Consider the following 22,666-nt stretch of genomic DNA (forward strand, 5'->3'; position numbering starts at 1 on the left):
CTTTCGAAAAATGCCAATGATATTCATGGTGAATATCAATTGGCATTTTTCGAAGGTAGCCCCTAACATTTATCTTAAATATTCAAAAAAAAAAGCGGTTTTCCGTGACTTTCTTGTAAAACTGGTCTAGCCGCACAAGTTTTTCATATACCATATTCTCAGGTTGAGCTTCTAAAATGAGCTGGATGTGATTGAATTTAGATAAATCGAAATGACATTTCCAGCACTGGTCCTGACACCCCTGGAGTCCTCAATTGTATCTTGTAGAATTGTATCAATTCCGCCGTGAAATTTCCTCGTCAAACCAACTAACTTCCCGTTTACCGCTGACTGCCAAATCCGTAAGAATTATGAAGATCATAATTTCTGCAGAATGGAATTTTAATTCATCCCGTGAAACGTGCACCTCACGAAAATTGGCAATTAGAAAAACGGCCATGATGATATAATGAACAGTTGTTCTGGGATGTTTTCGCCTCGGGGCGGAGTTCAGGTTCTTACCTGCGATGTTGTAGCAGTCCACACATTTTTGGGAGCATAGCCCTTCCGAAAAAAAATAACAGATAAAAACCAGCAACGAACGTCCTTCGCCAAACGATTTGATCACGCAATGCTTCGGATGCTTCGGGAGAGTGGCAAAAAAGGGTTTCTTGTTGCATATAGCTGCTCCTGCTGGCAAACGATTTTGTGCATATCATCATAATCGTTTGATTTCTTTTCTTCTTGGTTATTACTAACTCGCAGCAAATTGGGATGCAAGGCCGAATTTAGTTTCGCGATGCACAGCACTGACTGGCTGACTGGTTGGACTGGTGCACTGGTCAATGTCGTGTCTAAGCAGAGTTTTTTTCCTGTGCCGAAATGGTTGTGCATCATAATTTACCCTGCGGGGACGAGATAGCATTTATGGAAATTTAATCGATGTTATGATAATTTGATTAAAATCACATCGATCATTGCCATCGGAGGTGAGTGAGATATGTAGCAACGATGGAATGAAGAATGTAGGTAGTTTGGAAATCACAGTTGAGTGTTGGAATCGTGTATGCTTGTTTCATCAATTATTTCAACCAATTTATTTGTTATAGTCATCTTAGTAAACCGAGCAGATAACATACGATTTTAATAACATGATATAAGATATATGGCAAATGCTTAATGCAAGCTGGAAGCTCAAAGCTACTCACTGAAACTAGACGTGTGAAATTAGTATCAATAATTTAAATGCATCAAGCTTTGAAATATTGAAACAACAGACTAGCAGCAGAAAAGAAAGTTGTGAACACTATAACTTATCTCAGACACGAATGCCACATAAGTGGTAAAGTGTCTTTAATAAATATTAATAATAATAATAATAACTATAACTTATCTAGACCTATCTAGACCCTATCAGGAATCTACAGTCTGGAAGTTAAAAGCTCAAAGAAAAAAAACTAGAAGAAAGAAGCCCAAAGCTAGATGTTGAAGGCCAGAAGCAACAACTTTAACTCAGACAAGAAACGAATTCTTCCAAAAACTATTCTCGGGAATCCTTCTTGAAAATCTCTCATGACTCTTCCCAAATTTGTTTCCATGACTTTCTCAGAATATAATCGCGCATTTCCCTAGTTTTTTCACGTGGGTTGTGCAATCTTTTTCCGGTATTGTAGCCAGAGTTCCTAGGGGAATTCCTTTTATATTCTTCAACAACTTTTCTGTAGATTGATTACAGGGCTTGATGCGGGGTCTCTACTGAATCTCTCGAAAATTTTGCTAGAGAATATCGTTGAATTTCACATTGATAATGAGGCTGATATTCAGCATAGCATGGCACATTATAGCATAGCATAGTAGAGCATAGCAAAGCATAGCATAGCAAAGCATAGAATAGCATAGGATAGCATAGCAAAGCATAGCATAGGACAGCATAACATAACATAGTATAGCATAGGATAGCATAACATAATAGAGCATAGCATAGTAAAGCATAGCAAAATATCATAGCATAGGATAGCATAGCATAGTATAGCATGGCATAGTATATGCAGCATAGCTTAGCATAGCATAGTATATCATAGCATAGGATAGCATAGCAAAGCATAGCATAGCACAGCATAACATAACATAGCGTAGCATAGGATAGCATAGCTTAGCATAGCATAGTATAGCAAAGCATAGCATAGCAAAGCATAGCAAAGCAAAGCATGGCATAGTATAGCATAGCATAGGATAGCATAGCAAAGCATAGCATAGCACAGAATAACATAACATAGCATAGCATAGGATAGCACAGCATATTATAGCATAGCATAGCATAGCATGGCATAGCATAGCAATGCATAGCATAGCATAGCAAAGCATAGCATAATAGAGCATAGCATAGCATAGTATAGCATAGCATAGGATAGCATAGCAAATCATAGCATAGCATAGCACAACATAACATATCATAGCATAGCATAGCAAAGCATTGCATAGCATAGCATAGGATAGCATAGCATAGTATAGCATAGCATCGTAATTTTTTTTTTATCTAAACCATAGGGAGATAATCTGCTCAACAGACACCCTAACAGAAGGTTAGGGTAGTGTAGGTCTGAGGCCATCTTCTACAACAAAAGCAAAAGCCAGGACTACTCTCTCCTCGTACCCTCTAAACTATTCCTATGATCGCCAAACCCTACGTCTCTCCGGAACCACCAAGAAGGTATTGCTTCAGAGAGGGGCTAGTGCACATCGCACCCTCAAGGTTAGCTGCGTAGCCTAGCAGCAACGAACATCGATGACTCGCTCTGGAGAGTCCATCACGGTAACATGCTGGCGCTTAGCCAGTTTCCCGAGTGGTCCTCGCCACTCCCTTTGTCCTCGGAAGGCGGGCAAGGTTAACCCCGCCCGCGCCCAACTGCTTTGCAGACATCAAGAACTGATGCCCACGTGCAACCCGATCTGACCTGCTGAAGGCAAGGGTATCAGAAGGTTGCTGACAGCAGGGTCTCCACCTGCCCCGACCCTTGCCGGGGACCCCTTTCCAACCGCGGGCTCGGATCCAACCCAGTAGACCGACGCCACGACAGCACCGCTACCGGGACTTCCTCTCCGCGGCCACTTAATCGCTGTAAGGGTCGATCTCGACCACAGGGCACCGGTATGACCTACGAAGCCGACTCCGAACCCCTGGACCACCTCTTGTACTGCATCTGAACTAGCCATTCTCCGAATCCACGCGTCACCTCCTCTGTAGCTCCCAGACGATATGGGTGATAGCCGTTGAAACGGCGTTCCAGCCAAACTCATCCCTACACATCCTCTGGACCAAGTTGTCCGGGTTTGTGTCCTCCCCGCATGTGGCAAGCATGCGGTCACGCATTGTGCGAAAACGCGGGCACACGAACAAAACATGTTCCACCGTTTCCTCTAAACCATTGCACACTGGGCATTCGGGAGAATCCGCATGTATGAAACGGTGTAGATACTATCGGAAGCAACCACGACCTGTAAGGACCTGTGTCAGGTGGAATGTAACTTCCCCATGGCGCCTATTAATCCAACTATCTACCCTCGGTATCAACCTATGGGTCCACCTTCCTTTGGTGGAACTGTCCCACGCGCGCTGCCATTTGACCATAGAGGCCATCCTGGCAGTCCTGCGTATGCCTCTTGTGCCGCGCATTTCGAAGCACTCCATGTCCTCACTGATAAGAATGCTGATAGGCACCATACCAGTAATGACGCAGAGAGCGTCGTGTGGCACGGTACGGTACGCGCTCGCAACCCTCAGGCACATAAGCCTGTAAGTACTTTCCAGCTTCCGTCGGTAGCATTTAGTACTTAGCGCGGTGCCCCACGCCGGGCCGTCATACCTAAGTATGGACGTAGCAACACTAGCCAGAAGCTTGCGCTTACTGGCGTACACCGCAGAGCTATTGGACATCATCCGGGACAGTGCCGCAACAGCTGATGAGGCTCTTTTACAGGCATAATCGACGTGGCTACCTAAGGTAAGCTTATCGTCGATCATCACGCCCAAGTGTTTGACGGAGCGCTTTGACAGGATAGTGCAGTCTCCTACACTGATCTCTGTCTGCTGCTCCGACTTCAGGTTGTTAACACCGTCACCTCTGTCTTGTGGTGAGCCTGCTCCAGTTTCCTGGACCGCATCCACGCCTCCACAACCTTGATCGAGTGGTTGGTAGTCAACTTTACCTCCTCGATCGTTTCACCGTAGACTTCGAGCGTAATGTCGTCGGCAAATCTGACAATCACCACTCCCACTGGGTACTCTAACCTCAACACCTCGTCGTACATGACATTCCATAACACCGGACTCAGGATGGAACCTTGCGGGACCCCTGAGGTTATGTGAAAGCACTTCCGACCCACCTCCGTGTCGTAGGCTAGTACACGATTCTTAAAGTAACTTCCAAGAATCTTGTACAGGTACTCCGGTATCCCCAGACGCAAGAGCGCATCGGCAATAGCAGACCAGCTGGAGCTATAAAATGCATTCCTTACATCCAGAGTCACTACCGCGCAAAAGCGAATTCCCCTCCTCTTAGGCTCGAGTGCTTTCTCGGCGGTTTTTGTAGCCGACAAGATAGCGTCTACGGTGGACCTCCCCTTCCGGAAGCCGTACTGGTTGCTCGAAAGACCATTTTCGCCCTCGGTGAACCTCATCATTCTATTGAGGATGATCTTTTCGAGCACCTTCCCCTCCGTGTCAATCAATCATATTGGTCTATATGCCGACGGGTCTCCGGGTGGTTTCCCCGCCTTTGGCAATAGTACCAGGCTCTGCCTCTTCCAAGCTTCTGGGAAAACTCCCTCGTCCAGGCACTTCTGCATAGCAGACCTGAACATCTCGGGAGCCTCTGCAATAGCTACTTTTAAGGCTAGGTTCGGAACTCCGTCCGGACCTGGGGCCTTACCTACGCTAAGGGACTTAGCTATCCCCGCAATTTCCACATCGGTGACCCTCTCCTCATCGCCAGCCCCAGTCCCCGGCTGTCCTACGAAAGGAGGCCAAGGACTAGGATCATGACGCGGAAAAAGTCCTCCAATGATCCCCTCCAACATCTCTGGAGATTGCTCTGTAGGAGCCATCACACCTCTCGTCTTGGCCATAACGATCCTGTAGGCGTCACCCCACGAGTTCGTATTGGCACTCTGACACAGACCCTCAAAGCAGGCCTTTTTGCTTGCTCTTATCTCGGTCTTAAGCGCGGCTTTTGCAGCGGCGAACACCACCCGCCGTTCGTTTCGCTCTTCCTCTGATCGTGCTCGCTGCATCCGCCGCCTAGCCGGTAGGCAGGCGCGGCGCAGGTCCGCAATCGCGTCGGTCCACCAGTAAGCCGGTGGCCTCCCATTTCTAGGGTGGACTCGCCTAGGCATCAAATGCCCCTAAAACTTCCTGAGACCACTTAAGTCGCCCCTGTGGCCAACTTAAACCCCCTTAAGATACCTTGAAACGATCCTGAAGCGCCCCTGACTTCATGGAGCCCCCTGGAACCCTCTGAGTCCCTCTGAAACCCCCTGAGACCCTCTTAAACGCCCCTGAGACATCTCGATACCTACACCTGAATGGTACAGAGGATGCCGGAACTGAGGATCAAGACTGCGGGAAAAACTGCGTCCAGATAATGAAAATTACCAAGAACTTTTTGCTATTTTTTATTTATACAACCCAGTGTTAATTTTATCTCCCTCAGTCGTCTTTTCACTACTGAACCAGTTGCAATTTTGGTGTTTTGGCATGCACTCACGATGAAGGCACTTCTAAGAAGTATCAAGGCTAAGATGGTCCCTTGCTACCCATTTCGAGGAAGAAACGTCTTCCTGCAGCTTCTAAAGAAGATCACCACACTATGCTTAAAGTAACCCAAAAACTGTTGGCGTTGGGATTTTTTGTTATTTTTATTTAAAAAAGCAAGAACCAAAGCATCACTTTCGATCAAGGTCAGACTCTTCTAATAATTGGGAATTTACCTAAAGCAAACCCTTCTCCCCGGTTGATGTCTTCGTCTTCGCCGTCGCTTGATGATGCGCGAAACAGTATCCTCCCAGTGGAGGCACCTCGTAACGAGAACGCCACCATCCAGCCAGTCGATCATCGAACCCTGCAATTAGGACCCATTTACATGGGCACTTGTTTACACAGCGGAGGAGACCCGAGTCCGAGCGTTCCACAAGCACCCGCCGTAGAACCTACGCTACCAACCAACGACGACCGGTGTTGCGCAGAAGTTGTTACAAAATTATTTTAATAACATGCCATCAAATCTCCCGTGGCAAGCAATTGCGATTTCCTCCGTTAAGCGAAATGGGCTCGAAACCGCCTTCGTTATTGAATCTTTTGCTCGCCGCAGTAGAGTTGGGGAGGTATACGCGGTAGCCGCCGTCTGCACTGTGTGGTCGTCGTTGTCGTCTTTCGGTGGCGGCCAGACAGCCGCGAGTCGTGATGAAGAAGATGTCTTAAATTTTTATTATTATAATAGACCACTGCTTAAAGCACTGGGCGCAGAAGCAGCAGCCTTGACGATCGCAAGTGTTCAAGGTCATGTTGTTCCGTCGCTTTTTTTTCTACCGAGGGTGAGGAGTTATGGACCCAGACACAAAAAGGCGATCAGAGCCACGGTTTCTGGCGGCACTTGGTGGAAAAAGGTTCATCAACAGGAGACGGTCATCTTACGAAAGGAACGCCCTTGAATAATGGGCCACTTGAGAACGGGTTATTTAAATAATGAAATAAATACCACTCATTTACAGCGACGTTGATCACAAATGATGCCCTCCGTTGATGCGTATAATGTCAGCGGTAGGGAAGGTCACGCAACTAATCTAAGTATTGCGTGTACGGATTACTATCCCAGGGGCTCTTTGCTTTAAACCAGCTAGCGTTTTTTGTAGTTTTCAACAAAGTCGCCGTACAAGTGTTTTCTCAACATTTTCAAACTATGGTATACCAGATGCTTTTAAAAGAAATAGGAAGCGAATCTATCATTTGATGTATTGGTCAATTTGACGCCTCATTCGTAGATTTTTTCTAACCTTCAGTTGCTTTACTCTGTATTCTTGTTACACGATTAAAATGCGTTCCAAGAGGTTCCAGAGGAATTTCAAACTGATTATGATGATTTAACCCTTTGGAGCCAGAGGGGTCATATATGACCCCAACTTGGGATCATAATGACCTCTCCCAACATAGAAACGGCTGTATGAATTCACATATTTAATAAAACAGAACATTTCAGCAAAGTTTTTGCAAATTGAATCCTCTTTTAGCAAAAATGGGAATATTTGTATTTGAGACTTTATTAACAACCTAGAACATCCTGAATAATTGGTATACCAGTTGTTTTAAAAGATGCATTTGGATATGGGCTACGTTCATATGTACTCATTCAACCTTCGTCGAGAATATCAACAAGTGTTTTATATTCTGCGATGTTCTAGGTGCTCCAAACTGTCCTGTCTTGAAGTCCTTATAACCTACAAGAAAAATTTTAGGTGTTTTCGCCATAAATAATAGCATTACATAATAAACTGGGATCCGTGAAGCTCTTAAAGTCCATAAAGCTATTTTTAGACACTATAGGGATATTACAGGTCATTCAAATTATCTTGGAGTTCAGAACTTCAGGTAATCAATCGTAACACTAGCCATATTTGTTATACTGAGTGACGTTGCATAATCAACCGCAGTTACTGGACCAATCGGAATTATCTGGATATTATTATAAACCTTTGGGACGTTCAGGGTCATCTAAACTGTCCTATAATGAAGTCCTTCAAATCTACCAGAATAACTTTATGTGTTTTCATCATAAATAATAGCATTGCATAATCTGCTGGGATCTGTGAAGCTCTTGAAATATCGAATGTCATTTAGAGACAGTATAGGGATATTCCAGGTCAGCCAAACTACATTTGAGTTTAGAACTTTAGGTCTACACTCGTAACGGTAGCCACATCTGCTATACAGAGTAATGTTATATAATCAACCGCGGTTACTGGACCAATCTGAAGTATAATCGATATGCAGTGATGAACTACACGTCCGGTAAGGCTGCGTCCATGTATAGGTCGACAATAAACCTTTGCGACATTCAGGGTCGTTCAAACTGTCGTATAATGAAGTCCTTCTAATCAACACTAATAATTTAATGTCTTTTCACCATAAACAATAGCACTGCATAATCTACTGGGATCCATGAAGCTCTTGAAATCTAAAATTTCATTTAGAGACACAATAGGGATATTCCAGATTTGCCAAACTACCTTAGAGTTCAGAACTTCAGATCTACACTCGTAACAGCAGCCATTTCTGATATAATGAGTAAGGTCGCATAATCAATTGCGGTTACTGGACCATCCTGAAGTCTACTATGTACTATTATAAACCTGAATTCTGAACTGTCCTGAAGTAGACTGTTACTCTTGACAGTAACAGTAGTTATTTTCGCAACTAATTGTAACATCCAACACATCCAACTGCAATCTGTAATGCCCTGGCATTTCATGAGTAATTCTAAGATACTTTTGAGATTCAGGTCTACACAAATGATAATAGCTTTTGTAATATCTTTTTGGGGAATTATGGGTCTTCCTTACTGTTATGGGTTTAGTTTATAAAAACAACCACTGGTGATTTCGTTTTGAAGAATAATGTTACACAACCAAATGGGATCCATGAACCTCTTTACTCTCAAGGGTTACTCTATGATTTGTTTTGTGTCAATTTAGGTTATCCAATCTTTGATGGAGTACACAACTTTACGTCTACACATGTAACGCTAGTCTGCTACATTGAATAATGACACATAATGAATCATATTTACTCATATTCTTAAAATACTAGTAGGAATTGTTGTGCACCATTGAAATATTTAAGGTTGTACGAACTCTTATGAAACTTATTTTTTGAAATCCGCAGTTATAGTAATTGTTTGTGCTATGCAAAATTACGTAAGTCTAGTCTAGTCTAGTGAACTTCTGCGAAACTTAGAGTCCTTCCAAAGTACCTTCGAAAAATTTCAGTATTACTAAACTGTCCTACAACTAAGAAGTTCCAGTTAACATTTGTATCGATTAATTAATATTTCCCGCTACAGAGAGTAACCATTCATAATCAGTCATGTTCTAGTAGAAGGTCACAAGGCATTCTTAGAAATATTATCGTATTCTGGGTCATCATAAGTGTTCTGGAGCTCAGTTCTTAAAAATCTCTGGCTATGACAGTATCAGAAGGCCGGCTCCAGAAGCACGTTATCCTCCATTAGGGACATTTGTGCCATGACAGTAGTTTCTCTAGCACGGGCACGAGACCAGGACTCGAGAAGAACATGCACGCACTCGAAGCGTTCGAGCGTGGGGTATTTAGAACCATCTTAAGCGGTGTGCTGGAGTACGGTTTGTGGCGGCGAAGAATGAACCACGAGGTCGCTGTACTGCCATCCGGAAGATGGCAAAAGCAAGAAGGATGCGATGGGCAGGGCACGGTGCGAGAATGCCGCACAACAGCCTAATGAATAATGAATGATGAATGATGAATGATGAATGATGAATGATGAATGATGAATGATGAATGATGAATGATGAATGATGAATGATGAATGATGAATGATGAATGATGAATGATGAATGATGAATGATGAATGATGAATGATGAATGATGAATGATGAATGATGAATGATGAATGATGAATGATGAATGATGAATGATGAATGATGAATGATGAATGATGAATGATGAATGATGAATGATGAATGATGAATGATGAATGATGAATGATGAATGATGAATGATGAATGATGAATGATGAATGATGAATGATGAATGATGAATGATGAATGATGAATGATGAATGATGAATGATGAATGATGAATGATGAATGATGAATGATGAATGATGAATGATGAATGATGAATGATGAATGATGAATGATGAATGATTAATGATTAATGATTAATGATTAATGATTAATGATGAATGATGAATAATGAATGATGAATGATGAATGATTAATGATTAATGATTAATGATTAATGATTAATGATTAATGATTAATGATTAATGATTAATGATTAATGATTAATGATTAATGATTAATGAATAATGATTAATGATTAATGATTAATGATAAATGATTAATGATTAATGATTAATGATTAATGATTAATGATTAATGATGAATGATGAATGATGAATGATGAATGATGAATAATGAATAATGAATAATAAAATAAAAGAAAATACCGTTACACCCGTAGCGATCTGAACTCAAGAACAGTTTGGACGACCTACGATATCCCGACTGGACTGATACTGTCTATTGAACTTACATATTCAACTTATGTATATGAGACACAGACATGCTATACATACACAGATGTATCTGTATTTTAAAGATTTTTGAGCATCCCTACAGTTTTCGTTTTATATCAAATATGTACATAGTTTTGGGCAAGAGAGGTTATTTTATTTTGGAATGGGATACACCCAAATTGTGTATGGGATACATATGTTCCTAAAAAATCATCTGGCATCCCTGAAGACATAGAATGAAAAATCAAGCAGATGGTCGGCGTTTGTCATTTGAAGTGAGGGTCACAGTGAATGTTGTTATTCATTAGCCATCTTGAAATTGCACAACACTGCTCAAGGAAGTATTTTAGGACACCTAAACAGTCCCACTAGATCGCAATGCTGCACTTAAAAACGACTTAAACGCCTCTTTATTCGTCCGTGGGTTTTAACCCGGGAGCTGTCGCGTCGTGTACTGAATACACGCACCATGAAAAATGCGTCAAAGACGCGACTGCTCGAGGGTTAAGTTAGCCTAGTGTATGAGGTTTAGAATCCTTTTATTAAGTCCCGTCATTTTACTTTCCAAAGCCTTAATTTTTCAAGTTCTCAAATTCTAGTAAATGAGAGCCATAATGCATTTAAAGATTTGATTTCCATGATAAATGAATCGGCATTCCATCAATTTAAAAGACATTGCTCCGAGCCGTACAATTACGGCATGAACAAGGAACAATTACAATTCACCTAAACAACATGACTTTTAAACACATTATCATGCAAATGAGAGCACACCGATCAATCAAAAGAGTACCCACAAACGGGCGATTCATTTACAACCGACCAATCATGGGCACAAACTTGAAACAACGTGAACACCCCTACCTTTTTGCTTTACATGCTGGAGCTGGACTACCCAGCTGATAACCACCAACGTTTCGACCCGACCAACCCCGCGGTAATCATAGTCCTACGACCGTGCCAGCTTGCTAACGATTTTTGCGCCTATTGTTGTTTACCGTGGCTATGAAAGTGTGAAAAAAGTGGTTAAGGGAACTCCGTTTATCCAATCTCGTCTCTCCTACAACAACCCAGCTCAGAAGCCTGTGTAAACACAGTAGCAGTTAAGCAGTAGTGCCTCCACAATGCAACTTCAGTTTGCAATTCTTCTTGCGCCCGCCTGCGCTTGGATGCACCAATAAATTAATTTCGCTCGCTTTCGTTTTCACTCGAGCGAACTCGTGTCGGTTTGGTGGACTTCTCCTCGAAGTGCAAATCGACAAAGTCAGCTGTTCGCGGTTATTCTACTGTAATGAAAAGCATTATAACGCGTAATAGTGGGGCTCATTTCTTGTAGCAAATCGAGCCCTTCCTAATTGATCTATGACACTTCTTCTACACGACCTGATAATGGTCAAAATGCGCACAAAACCCTCAGTAATCAAAAATTGATTGATTGATTGATTTGCCTTTATTTAAGAGACTAATCAAAAATGTACGGTACCGACGGCCATCTGTAGAGCGGCTAAAGCGACCGAATAGAGCTCATTTTAACCCTCATAGTCTTCAACCCACAAGACGAAATGTTCTGGGATATAGATAGGAGTTTAGGGAAAGCGTGAGGTTATTGAAAGGTGGGAGTAGTGTTTTGATGAACATCGGAATAATGCAGAGATTGAAGCTACGGAGGATCTTGTGTGCCAGGATACACTCAGATCATCACCATTCGTTGAGCCCTCCAGAAATACTGTCCAAATGTAAATTATTCTGAAAGTACCAGCTGAAAGTTTCAAAGTATTTTGATTGCGTTTGTGTACACGAACAAACAATGAAGCTTACTACTTTTATTGAAACGAAAAAACGAACTCGACTGAATCGTACACTCATCGCGGTTGATTGCCAACAAACTTGGCAGCCCATTTTGAAACATTGACCCAGAAACTATTCTCTACCGGGACAAAGGCCGCCACCAAAGAATGTTTATTGAACCCACGGCTCAAAACGACTGTCCACGGTAAATTCCTATCCCTAAGCGGATAAACACACAATTTCCCAAATAAAATCCAATAATTGAAATCGTGATCCAGCCGTATGGTTGCTGGCGTGGCCCCGCCGCCAGTCCTCGGACCCGCCGAACGGAATCGACCCAACACGATTGATTGATTTAGAAGACCCTCGCAAGACCGGCTTTTGGATCGGCGAGGAACATGACTAGCAACGACGATGGTGACGATGACGACGGGGTAATAATAAAAAGGCCCATTTCATGAGAACCCGCAGACATTGGTTCCACATTTGGTCGTTATTGCTGCTACTGCCACGGTCGATTCCGCGCGTCGCGTTGCGGTGCCATTTCTAACGGTGACCCCGGCAAAGGTTTCTTCTCCGTTTGGGGGGAGTGTGGTAAAATGCAGAAATTTGTATTATTTGAAGATTGCCTACTTCTGGCTTCTAGCTTCTGGCTTCTGGCTTCTGGCTTCTGGCTTCTGGCTTCTGGCTTCTGGCTGCATCAACGTCTTCTTTCCTCAGAAATTCCTTCATAATTACTTTTAGAATTCCTTTGGAGAAGTATTTCAGGAAACCATTCATGGATTCATTCAGAAACGTTTTCAGCGATTCCTTCACTGACTAGTAGGGATTCCCGTAGAACATGCGACAACTATGCTGCACACAAATGTTCAGAAAATAGAAAGTTCTGAATTCCTTCACATATTTCTATATCTGCTTCAACGCCTGCTTCTATGTACGTCTGCTTCTACGTCTGCTTTTTCTTCTACGTCTGCTTATACCTTCTGCCTCTACGTCTGCTTTTTCTTCTACGTCTGCTTATACCTTCTGCTTCTACGTCTGCATCTACGTCTACTTCTACGTCTGCTTCTACGTCTACTTCTACGTCTGCTTCTACGTCAGCTTCTACATCTGCTTCTACGTCTGCTTTTTAGTCTGCTTCTACGTCTGCTTCTACATATGCTTCTACGTCCGCTTCTATATCTGCTTCTACGTCTGCTTCTTCGTCTGCTTCTACGTCTGCTTCTACATCTGCTTCTACGTCTGGTTCCACGTCTGCTTCTACGTCTGCTGCCACGTCTGCATCAACGTCTGCTTTTGCGTCTACTTTTACGTCTGCATCTACAAATGCTTCTACGTCCGCTTCTACGTCTGCTTCTACAGCTGTTTCTACGTCTGCTTCCTCGTCTGCTTCTACATCTGGTATCAACGTCTGCTTCTACGTCTACTTCTACGACTGCTTCTTCATCTGCTACCACGTCTGCTTCTACATTTGCTTCAACATCCGCTTCTACGTCTGCTTCTACGTCTGCTTCTACATCTGCTTCTACGTCTGCTTCTACGTCTGCTTCGACGTCTGCATTTTAGTCTGCTTCTACGTCTGCTTCTACATCTGCTTCTACGTCTGCTTCTATATCTGCTTCAACGCCTGCTTCTATGTACGTCTGCTTCTACGTCTGCTTTTTCTTCTACGTCTGCTTCTACGTCTACTTCTACGTCTGCTTCTACGTCTACTTATACGTCTGCTTCTACGTCTGCTTCTACATCTGCTTCTACGTCTGCATTTTAGTCTGCTTCTACGTCTGCTTCTACATCTGCTTCTATGTCTGCTTCTATATCTGCTTCTACGTCTGCTTCCACGTCTGCTTCCACGTCTGCATCAACGTCTGCTTATGCGTCTACTTTTACGTCTGCATCTACAAATGCTTCTACGTACGCTTCTACGTCTGCTTCTACAGTTGTTTTTACGTCTGCCTCTACGTCTGCTTCCTCGTCTGCTTCTACGTCTGCATCAACGTCTGCTTTTGCGTCTGCTTCTACGTCTATTTCTACGACTGTTTCTACATTTGCTTCAACATCCGCTTCTACGTCTACTTCTACGTCTGCTTCTACGACTGATTCTACGTCTGCTTCTACGTCTGCTGCCACGTCTGCATCAATGTCTGCTTTTACGTCTACTTCTACGTCTGCTTCTACGTCAGATTCTACGTCTGCTTCTACGTCTGCTTCTAAGTCTGCTTCTGCGTCTGCTTCTACGTCTACTTCTACGTCTTCTTCTACGTATGCTTCTACGTCTGCTTCTACGTTTGTTTCTACGTCACCCTCTGGGTCTGCTTCCACGTCTGTTTCTATATCTGCTTCTTCATCTGCTTCTACGTCTGCTTCTACGTCTGCTACTATGTCTGCTTCTACTTTCTGCTTCTGCTACACAAAATGCGTCCATTCTTCCGAATAGTGCATTCAACATCAACGTCCCCATGCACAATTCCTCACGGTCAACACGACGGCAAACAAACACCAGAAGAGATCCGTTTGCTGCTGCAACGAAAAAACCAATCCAGCACTGGTCGTCCCGGTAAGGCACCCGGCCAATCGTTCCGTTTTGCTCGACTCGTCGTCAGCATCTCCGGATGCCATTGTTTGCGGGTGCCAATAAATTCCGAAATGCGCTCCGGCACCAGCGATGAACAGAGGTTCGATGATTGGAGACGGAAGAAGGAAGAGTCGTGGTGCTGCTGCTGCTGCATTTGGATGGGATACAGAGGAAACCAATTGTTGAACGATTTTTCAAACGCAGAGGGCCCCCGGGAAAACAAACGACCCCAAACCAATAAAAATAAATCTGGGCGCGCGCGTTCTGGTGGGACCTTGGATGAACGGTGCACTGTATTGGTTGAAGAAGGCTTTAAATTTGATACAATCAGAGATAAGTGTGAATGAAGCTTTCATATCACATCCATAATCGGATTCGATCACAATTCGAAAAACTTGAATAGAATTTGACAAGAATTCTTGACAAAAATTTAAGGAAAATCCTAAGCAATACTCGACGGAAATTCTTAACCGAATTCGATGAGTGTTCTGAACAGAATATATCGAGAATCATAAGCAGAATTCAACTCGAAACCTAAACAGAATTTGACGAGAATCCTGAACAGAATTTGACGAGAATTCTGAGCAGAATTAGACGAGAATTCTGAGCAGCATTCGACTAGAATTCTGAAAAGAATTCGATAATAATACTGAACATAATTCGGCGAGTATCCTGAGCAGAATTCGACGAGAATCCTGAGCAAAATTAGACGAGAATTCTAAAGAGATTCGACTGGAATTCTGAACAGAATTTGACAAGCACCTCAAGCAGAATTCGACGAGAATTCTGAACAAAATTCGACGAGAATTCTGAACAGAGTTCGACGAAAAACATTGGCAGAATAAGACGACAATTCTAAACAAAATTTGTCTGGAATCCTGAACAAAATCTGATATGCATAATGGACAGAATTCGACAATAATCCTTAAGAGAATTCAGCGAGTATCCTGAGCAGCATAAGGCGAGAATTTTAAGCAACATTCACAAGAATCCTGAACAGAATTTGATAAGAATGGTGTACACAATTTAACGGGAATCCTGGGCAGAATTATATGAGAGTTCCAAGCAGAATTCGACTTGAATTCTGAACAGAATTCGACAAAAATGCTGAACAGAATTCGATGAGTATCCTAGCAGAGTTCTACAAGTATCCTGAGCAAAATTAAACGAAAATTCTAAGCAGAAATCGGCTGGAATCCTGAAAAGAATTCAACGAGAATCCAAAGCAGAGTTCGACAAGAATACTGAACAGAATTCGGCGAGCATCCTGAGCAGAATTAGATGAGAATTCTAAATAAAATTTGTCTAGAATCCTGAACAGAATTCCATTAGAATGCTGAATAAGATTCGACGAAAATCCTGAAGAGAATTCGGCGAGTATCCTGAGCAAAATTCGACTAGAACTCTGAGCAGAATTCGACGAGAGTCCTGAAGAGAATATGTTGAGTAGAATCCGACGAGAATCCTGAGCAGTATTAGACGACAATGCTAATAAAAATTCGACAAAAATCCTGATCAAATTCGGCGAGCCTCCTGAGCAGAATTAGACGAGAATACTTAGCAACATTCGACGAGAATTCTGAACAGAATATGACGAGAATCCTAAGCAGAATTCGACTAGAATCCCGAGCAGAGTTAGACTAGAACCCATAGCAGAATTAGACAAGAATTCCAAGCAGCACTCGACTAGACTCCGGAACAGAATTCGAAGAGGCGGAGCGGACCTGGAGTAAAGGTTAGAGCACTTGACTATCACGCCGAGGACCTGGGATCGAATCCCACTCCCGATAAACTCGCAAAATGTGAGTTCTTCCTTCGGAAAGGGAAATAAAGCGTGGGTCCCGAGATGAACTAGCCTAGGGCTAAATAAAAATCTCGTTAATACAGATAAAAAAAAAAGAATTCGAAGATAATTCTAAACAGAATTCGATAAGAATCCTGAGCAAAATTCTACGAAAATCCTGAACAAAATTTGGCAAGTATCATGTGCAGAATTCTCGTCGAATTCTAATCAACATTCAACCGGAAACCTGAGCAAAATTCGACGAGAATTCAGAACAGAATTCTAAACTGTATTCAACGAGAATTCCAAGCAGCATTTGACTGGAAATCTAAGCAGAACTCGACGAGAATCCTGAGCAAAATTAGACGGAATTCTAAGCAGCATTTGACGGGCATCCTGAGCAGAACTCGGCGAGAATTCTCAATATAATATGACGAGAATTCTAAAAAGCATTTGACTGGAATCCTGAGCAGAATTAGACGAGAATCCTGAGCAGAATTTGACGAGAATTCTAAGCAGCATTTGACTGGAAGCTTGAGCAGAACTCGACGAGAATTCTGAACAGAATTCAACGAGAACTCTAAGCAGCATTTGACTGGAATCCTGAACAGAATTCGACGAGAATCCTGAGCAGAATTAGACGAGAATTCTAAGCAGCATTTGACTGGAAATCTAAGCAGAACTCAACAAGAGTCCTGGGCATCTTGAGCAGAACTCGGGGAGAATTTTCAATATAATTTGACGAGAATTCTAAGCATCATATGACTAGAATCCTGAGCAGAATAAGACGAGAATCTCGAGCAGGAGTAGACGAGAGTTCTAAGCAGCATTTGACTGGAAGCTTGAGCAGAACTCGACGAGAATTCTGAACAGAATTCAACGAGAACTCTAAGCAGCATTTGACTGGAATCCTGAGCAGAACTCGAAACTCCTAAGTAGAATTAGAAAAACCGCATTTGACTAGAATCTTCAGCAGAACTTGACGAGAATTCGGAGCAGAATTCGACGAGAATCCTGAGCAGAATTCGACGAGAAACCTGAGTAGAATTATACGAGAGTTTTAAGCAGCATTTGACTAGAAATCTCAGCAGAATTCGACGAGAATCCTGAGTAGAATTAGACGAGAATTCTGAGCAGCAGTTAACTGGAATCTTGAGGAGAACTCGACCAGAATTATTTGCAGAATTTTACAAGAAACCTGGGCAACATTTGACTGGAATCTTGGGCAGAATTCGACGAAAATCCTGATCAGAATTATACGAGATTTCTGAGTAGCATTTGACAGGAATCCTGAGCAGAACTCGACGAGAATCCTGAGCAGAATTAAACGAAAATATTAAGCAGCATTTGACAGGCAGCCTGAGCAGAACTCGGCGAGAATTCTCAATATAATTTGATGAGAATTCTAAGCAGCATTTGACTAGAATCCTGTGCAGAACTCGAAGAGAATTATTTGCAGAAATCAACAAGAATTCTAAGCAACTGGAATCTTGGGCAGAACTTGACGAGAATCCTTAGTAGAATTAGACAAGAATTCTTGCAGCATTTGGCTGAAAGCTTGTAACCGGTTGGTTCCAATTTTTAGATTTTCTTTTGTATGAGTGTTTGTTTTGTTAGAAAATTCACGTTTTTAGATTATAAATAACAGCAGATACACCCTAGCGAGAACTATGTACCGTGCTCAATAAGAAAACGTTGCTAAAGGGTTGTAAAGAAAGCTCCCATGGAAAGAGCGCTAAGATGGCAGAATCTAATAGGGAAATTAGGAGATGAGTGCTCATGGGCGCAGCCATCTTCAATTTTGGAAGACTGGCCAGAAAAGAAACAGGCGTCCGTGTGTAAAGACTTGTGTAGTGCAGTGCTAATATTAACGAATACCCCCCCCCCCCCTTTCTAGGGGCAGGAATTGGGATGCTGGCCTGCCTCCGTTCAGGTAATTAGGTCTAGCAAATACCTCTTGACCACCCTGACGGAAACCGTTTCATATCCTTTACTAGGACCTCGTATCCGTTATTAAGAACGGTCACACACGGCGGCTCGGAAGTCAACATGGCTTCCGAGCCTAATCGCTAAGGAACCGCCATCGTCCCCTTCAGGACGATTCCCTCAGGCCGTTGGCCTTAATCGCCAAGGAGGGACCCTTCTCGGCACGGTCGTTCCGGTATCGTCCTGGGCCGTGCCGATTACGCCAAAGAAGGAAGACGCCTGCCACCGAACACCACCCAGCTATGCCTGCTGGTCCCGTCGGCCAAGTACCGGGCCGAAACACCGCCATCATTCGCCATTCCGGCCGCACAGTAGGATCCAAGTCACTGTGTCGGCCATCGCACCCACAAAAACCCACGGCAGCGGTATGTACCGGTACGATCTAGATTAGGCCACACGTAACAAATTAATACACTTTATAACCCAGAACAACACGCACACTTTACACTAGGAACCAATAAATTGTTAAGAATGTGAAATTTCCTGTTTTTCATACTTTGTCCGCGAAGCCCCTCCGATTACCTAGTAGCATGCCGGCCCTGAGACACAGCTCGAGGGGTCTCATGCTACTGAGCTAGTTGATCCGGGAGTCTTGGTTCAGCCGTTGGGTCTATTGAGCAATCGGTAGGCCTCAGTGAGTCTCAAGCTTGAGCAGAACTCGACGAGGATTCAGAACAGAATTTAACAAGAATTCTAAGCAGCATTTTACTGGAATCTTGAGCAGAACTCGACGAGAATCCTGAGCAGAATAAGACGAGAATTCTAAGCAGGATTTGACTGGAATCCTGAGCAGAATTCAACGAAAATCTTCTGCAGAATTAGACGAGAATTCAGAACAGAATTTAACGAGAATTCTAAGCAGCATTTCACTGGAAGCTTGAGCAGAATCAGACGAGAATTCAGAACAGAATTTAACAAGAATTCTAAGCAGCATTTTACTGGAATCTTGAGCAGAACTCGACGAGAATCCTGAGTAGAATAAGACGAGAATTCTAAGCAGGATTTGACTGGAATCCTGAGCAGAATTCAACGAAAATCTTCTGCAGAATTAGACGAGAATTCAGAACAGAATTTAACGAGAATTCTAAGCAGCATTTCACTGGAAGCTTGAGCAGAATCAGACGAGAATTCAGAACATAATTCGACAAGAAATCTAAGCAGCATTTGACTGGAGTTCTTAGCAGAATTCGACGAGAATCCTGAGCAAAATTAGACAAGAATGCTAAGCAGCATTTGACTAGAAGCTTGAGCAGAACTCGACGAGAATTTAGAACAGAATTCGACAAGAATTCTTAGCAGCATTTCACTGGAATCCTGAGCAGAATTCGACGAGAATCCTGACTAAAATTAGACGAGAATTCTAAGCAGGATTTGACGAAAAACCTGAGCAGAATTAGACGAGAATTCTAAACAAGCAGTCTGGGGAGTCCTGAGCTGAACCCGACGAGAATTCTGAACATAATTCGACAAGAAATCTAAGCAGCGTTTGACTCGAATCCTGAGCAGAATTCAACGAGAATTCTGAGTAGAATAAGATAAGAATTCTAAGCAGCATTTAACTGGAATCTTGGGCAGAATTCGACGAGAATCCTGAGCATAATTAGACGAGAATTCTAAGCAGAATGAGACGAGAATTCTAAGCAGTATTTGACTGGAATCCTGAGCAGAACTCGATAAGAATCCTGAGTAGAATTAGAAAAGAATTCTAAGCAGCATTTGACTGGAATCTTGAGCAGAACTTGAAGAGAATTCTGAACATAATTCAATGAGAATTCTGAGCAGAATTCGACGAGAATCCTGATCAGAATTCGACAAGAATCCTGAGCAGAATTTGATGGAAATCCAGATCAGAATTTGACGAGAATTTTTAGCAGCATTTGATCATAATCCTAAACAAAATTCACCGAAAATCCGAAACAGAATCGGCGAGTCTTCTGAGCAGAATTCAACAAGATTCACGAGCAGAATCAGACGAAAATTCTAAGAAGAATTCGACTGGAATCCTTAACAGAATACTTACTATAAGAATCCTGAACAGAATTCAGCATGTGTTCTGAGCAAAATTGGACGAGGATGCTAAGCAGCATTCGGCTAGATCCCTAAACAGAATTCGATTAGAATGCAGAACATAATTCGACGATAATCCTGAACAGAATTCGGAGAGTATGCTGACCAGAATAAGACGAGAATTCTAAGCAGCACACGACTGGAACCCTGAACAAAATTTTACGAGAATTCCAAGAATTATTCGACTAGAATCCTGAACCGAATTCGACTAGCATCCTGAACCGAATTCAACGAGAATCCTGAACAGAATTAGACGAGAATTCAATGCAGCATTCGACTGGAATCCTGAACAGAACTCGACACGAATCTAAAACAGAATTCGAAGAAAATCCAGAACACTATTCGGCGAGTATCCTGAGCAGATTTAGACGAGAATTCTGAACAGCATTCGAGTAGAACCCTGAACAGAATTCAACGACAAGCCTAAACAGGATACGACTACAATGTTGAACAAAATTTGATTAGAACCCTAAGCACACTTCGCTGAGAATCCTGTACAGAGTTCGACGAAAATCGTAAACTGAATTCGACGAGAATTCAGAACTGCATTTGACGAGATTTCTAAGCAGAATTGGACAAAAATTTTGCACAGGAAGTCAATTGAAGAACTCTTTTATAAAACCTTCCATGGATTCCTCCCGAAATTGGCACATTTTCAGAAAATACTCCAGGAATTTCATTTAGGAAGTCTACGGTGGTTTATTTTTTAAAGTTCTTTTAAAACGTTTTCCATAATTTGCTTTATAAATTATTCTTAAATTTCTTCAAGAGGATCTTCCATAAATATATCAAAGAATTTATCTGGAAAAACTTTCATGGATTTCCTCAGAAATTCCTTCATAGTTTTTTTTAATCCCGTTGCAGAAGTATTTCAGGAAATCATTTATGGATTCATTCAGAAACGTTTTCAGCAATTCCTGCACTGCCTAGTAGGGATTCCCGTAGAACATGGGACAACTATACTGCACACAAATGATCAGAAAATTAAAAGTTCTGAATTCCTTCAAATATTTCTGTAAGGATTTTTTTAGAAAATTTACCACATTTCATCCAAAGTTTCTTTTAGAAATTCTTCCAGGGATTAGAAATTTCTTTAGAGATTCCTTCAGGAATTCTTTATGAGGATTCCTTTAAGAAATCTTCTATGAATTTCATCCAAAATGTTGTTTCAAAGACTCCTCCTTCAGAAATTCTTCATGGAAACTTCTTAGGAAACTTCTCCAGGGCTTCCTTCGGATATTCTCCCATTATTCCAAACATTTCTACAAGTTTCTTTTAGGTAAATTCCCTTGGACTCCTTCTGAAACTTCGACAGTGGTTACTTTGGAAATTCTTCTGGGGATTATTGTAGAAAAACCTTCGGGAGTTTTCCACAAGGCCTATTGCAGAAATTCTTTCATTTTCTCAAAAAAATCCTAAGAAGTCTATTGCAGAACTCTTTCACATAACTTTCCTTGGATTCCTTCCGAAATTGCTCCATTGAATCCTATCGATTTTTAGGAAATTTTCCAAGAATTCTATGGAAAATTGTTCTTTGTTGCAGTTCCTTTAGGACATCTTCCATAAAATGCCTCAAAAATTCTTATAATTTTTTTTCTGGAAGATCTTTTAGAAATTTATCAAAGAATTCCTCTGGAAAAACTTCCATGGATTTCCTCAGAAATTCCTCCAGTTTCTTTCCGGAATCCGTTTGAGAAGTCTTTCAGAAAATCATCCATGGATTCATTTAAGAATGTTTTCAGCGATTCCTTTAGAAAATGAAAAGTTCAGAATTGGTCCAGATATTTTTTCAATGATTTTTTTTTATTAGAAAATCTTCCACAGTTTCTCCAAAGTTTCCTTCAGAAATTCTTCTAGGGATAAGAAAATTCTCTGGACATTCCTTCAGGAATACTTTAGGAGCTTCCTCCTTGGGTTTGTTCAAGGATTTCTTCAAGAATTATTCTATGAGTTTTCTCCAAAATTTATCATTCCGAAATTACTCCGCTTAATTTGGACTTGAATTTTATCATTTTTTTTTCAGAAGCTCTTCCTTCGGAAATTCTTTCACAGATTCTTTAGAAAAATTCTCAAGAGCTTCCTTCGGATATTCTTTCATTTTCCCTAAAAAATCTTCAAGCATTCTTTTTGGTAAATTTCCATGGACTCCTTCTGGAACTCCACCAA

General features: G+C 42.0%; 1 protein-coding gene across 1 annotated transcript; it reads right to left on the reverse strand.

The window, feature by feature from the left end:
• Positions 1-13,805: 13,805 nt before the first annotated feature.
• Positions 13,806-14,708, reverse strand: LOC134291001 (serine-aspartate repeat-containing protein I-like). The gene is given in 2 exon segments (XM_062858244.1): positions 13,806-14,495; positions 14,565-14,708. Coding segments are annotated over 2 exon segments (834 nt in total).
• Between the last annotated feature and the right edge of the window lie 7,958 nt (positions 14,709-22,666).

Source organism: Aedes albopictus, chromosome 3 (genome assembly GCF_035046485.1).
Source record: "Aedes albopictus strain Foshan chromosome 3, AalbF5, whole genome shotgun sequence".
NCBI classification, from domain to species: domain Eukaryota; kingdom Metazoa; phylum Arthropoda; class Insecta; order Diptera; family Culicidae; genus Aedes; species Aedes albopictus.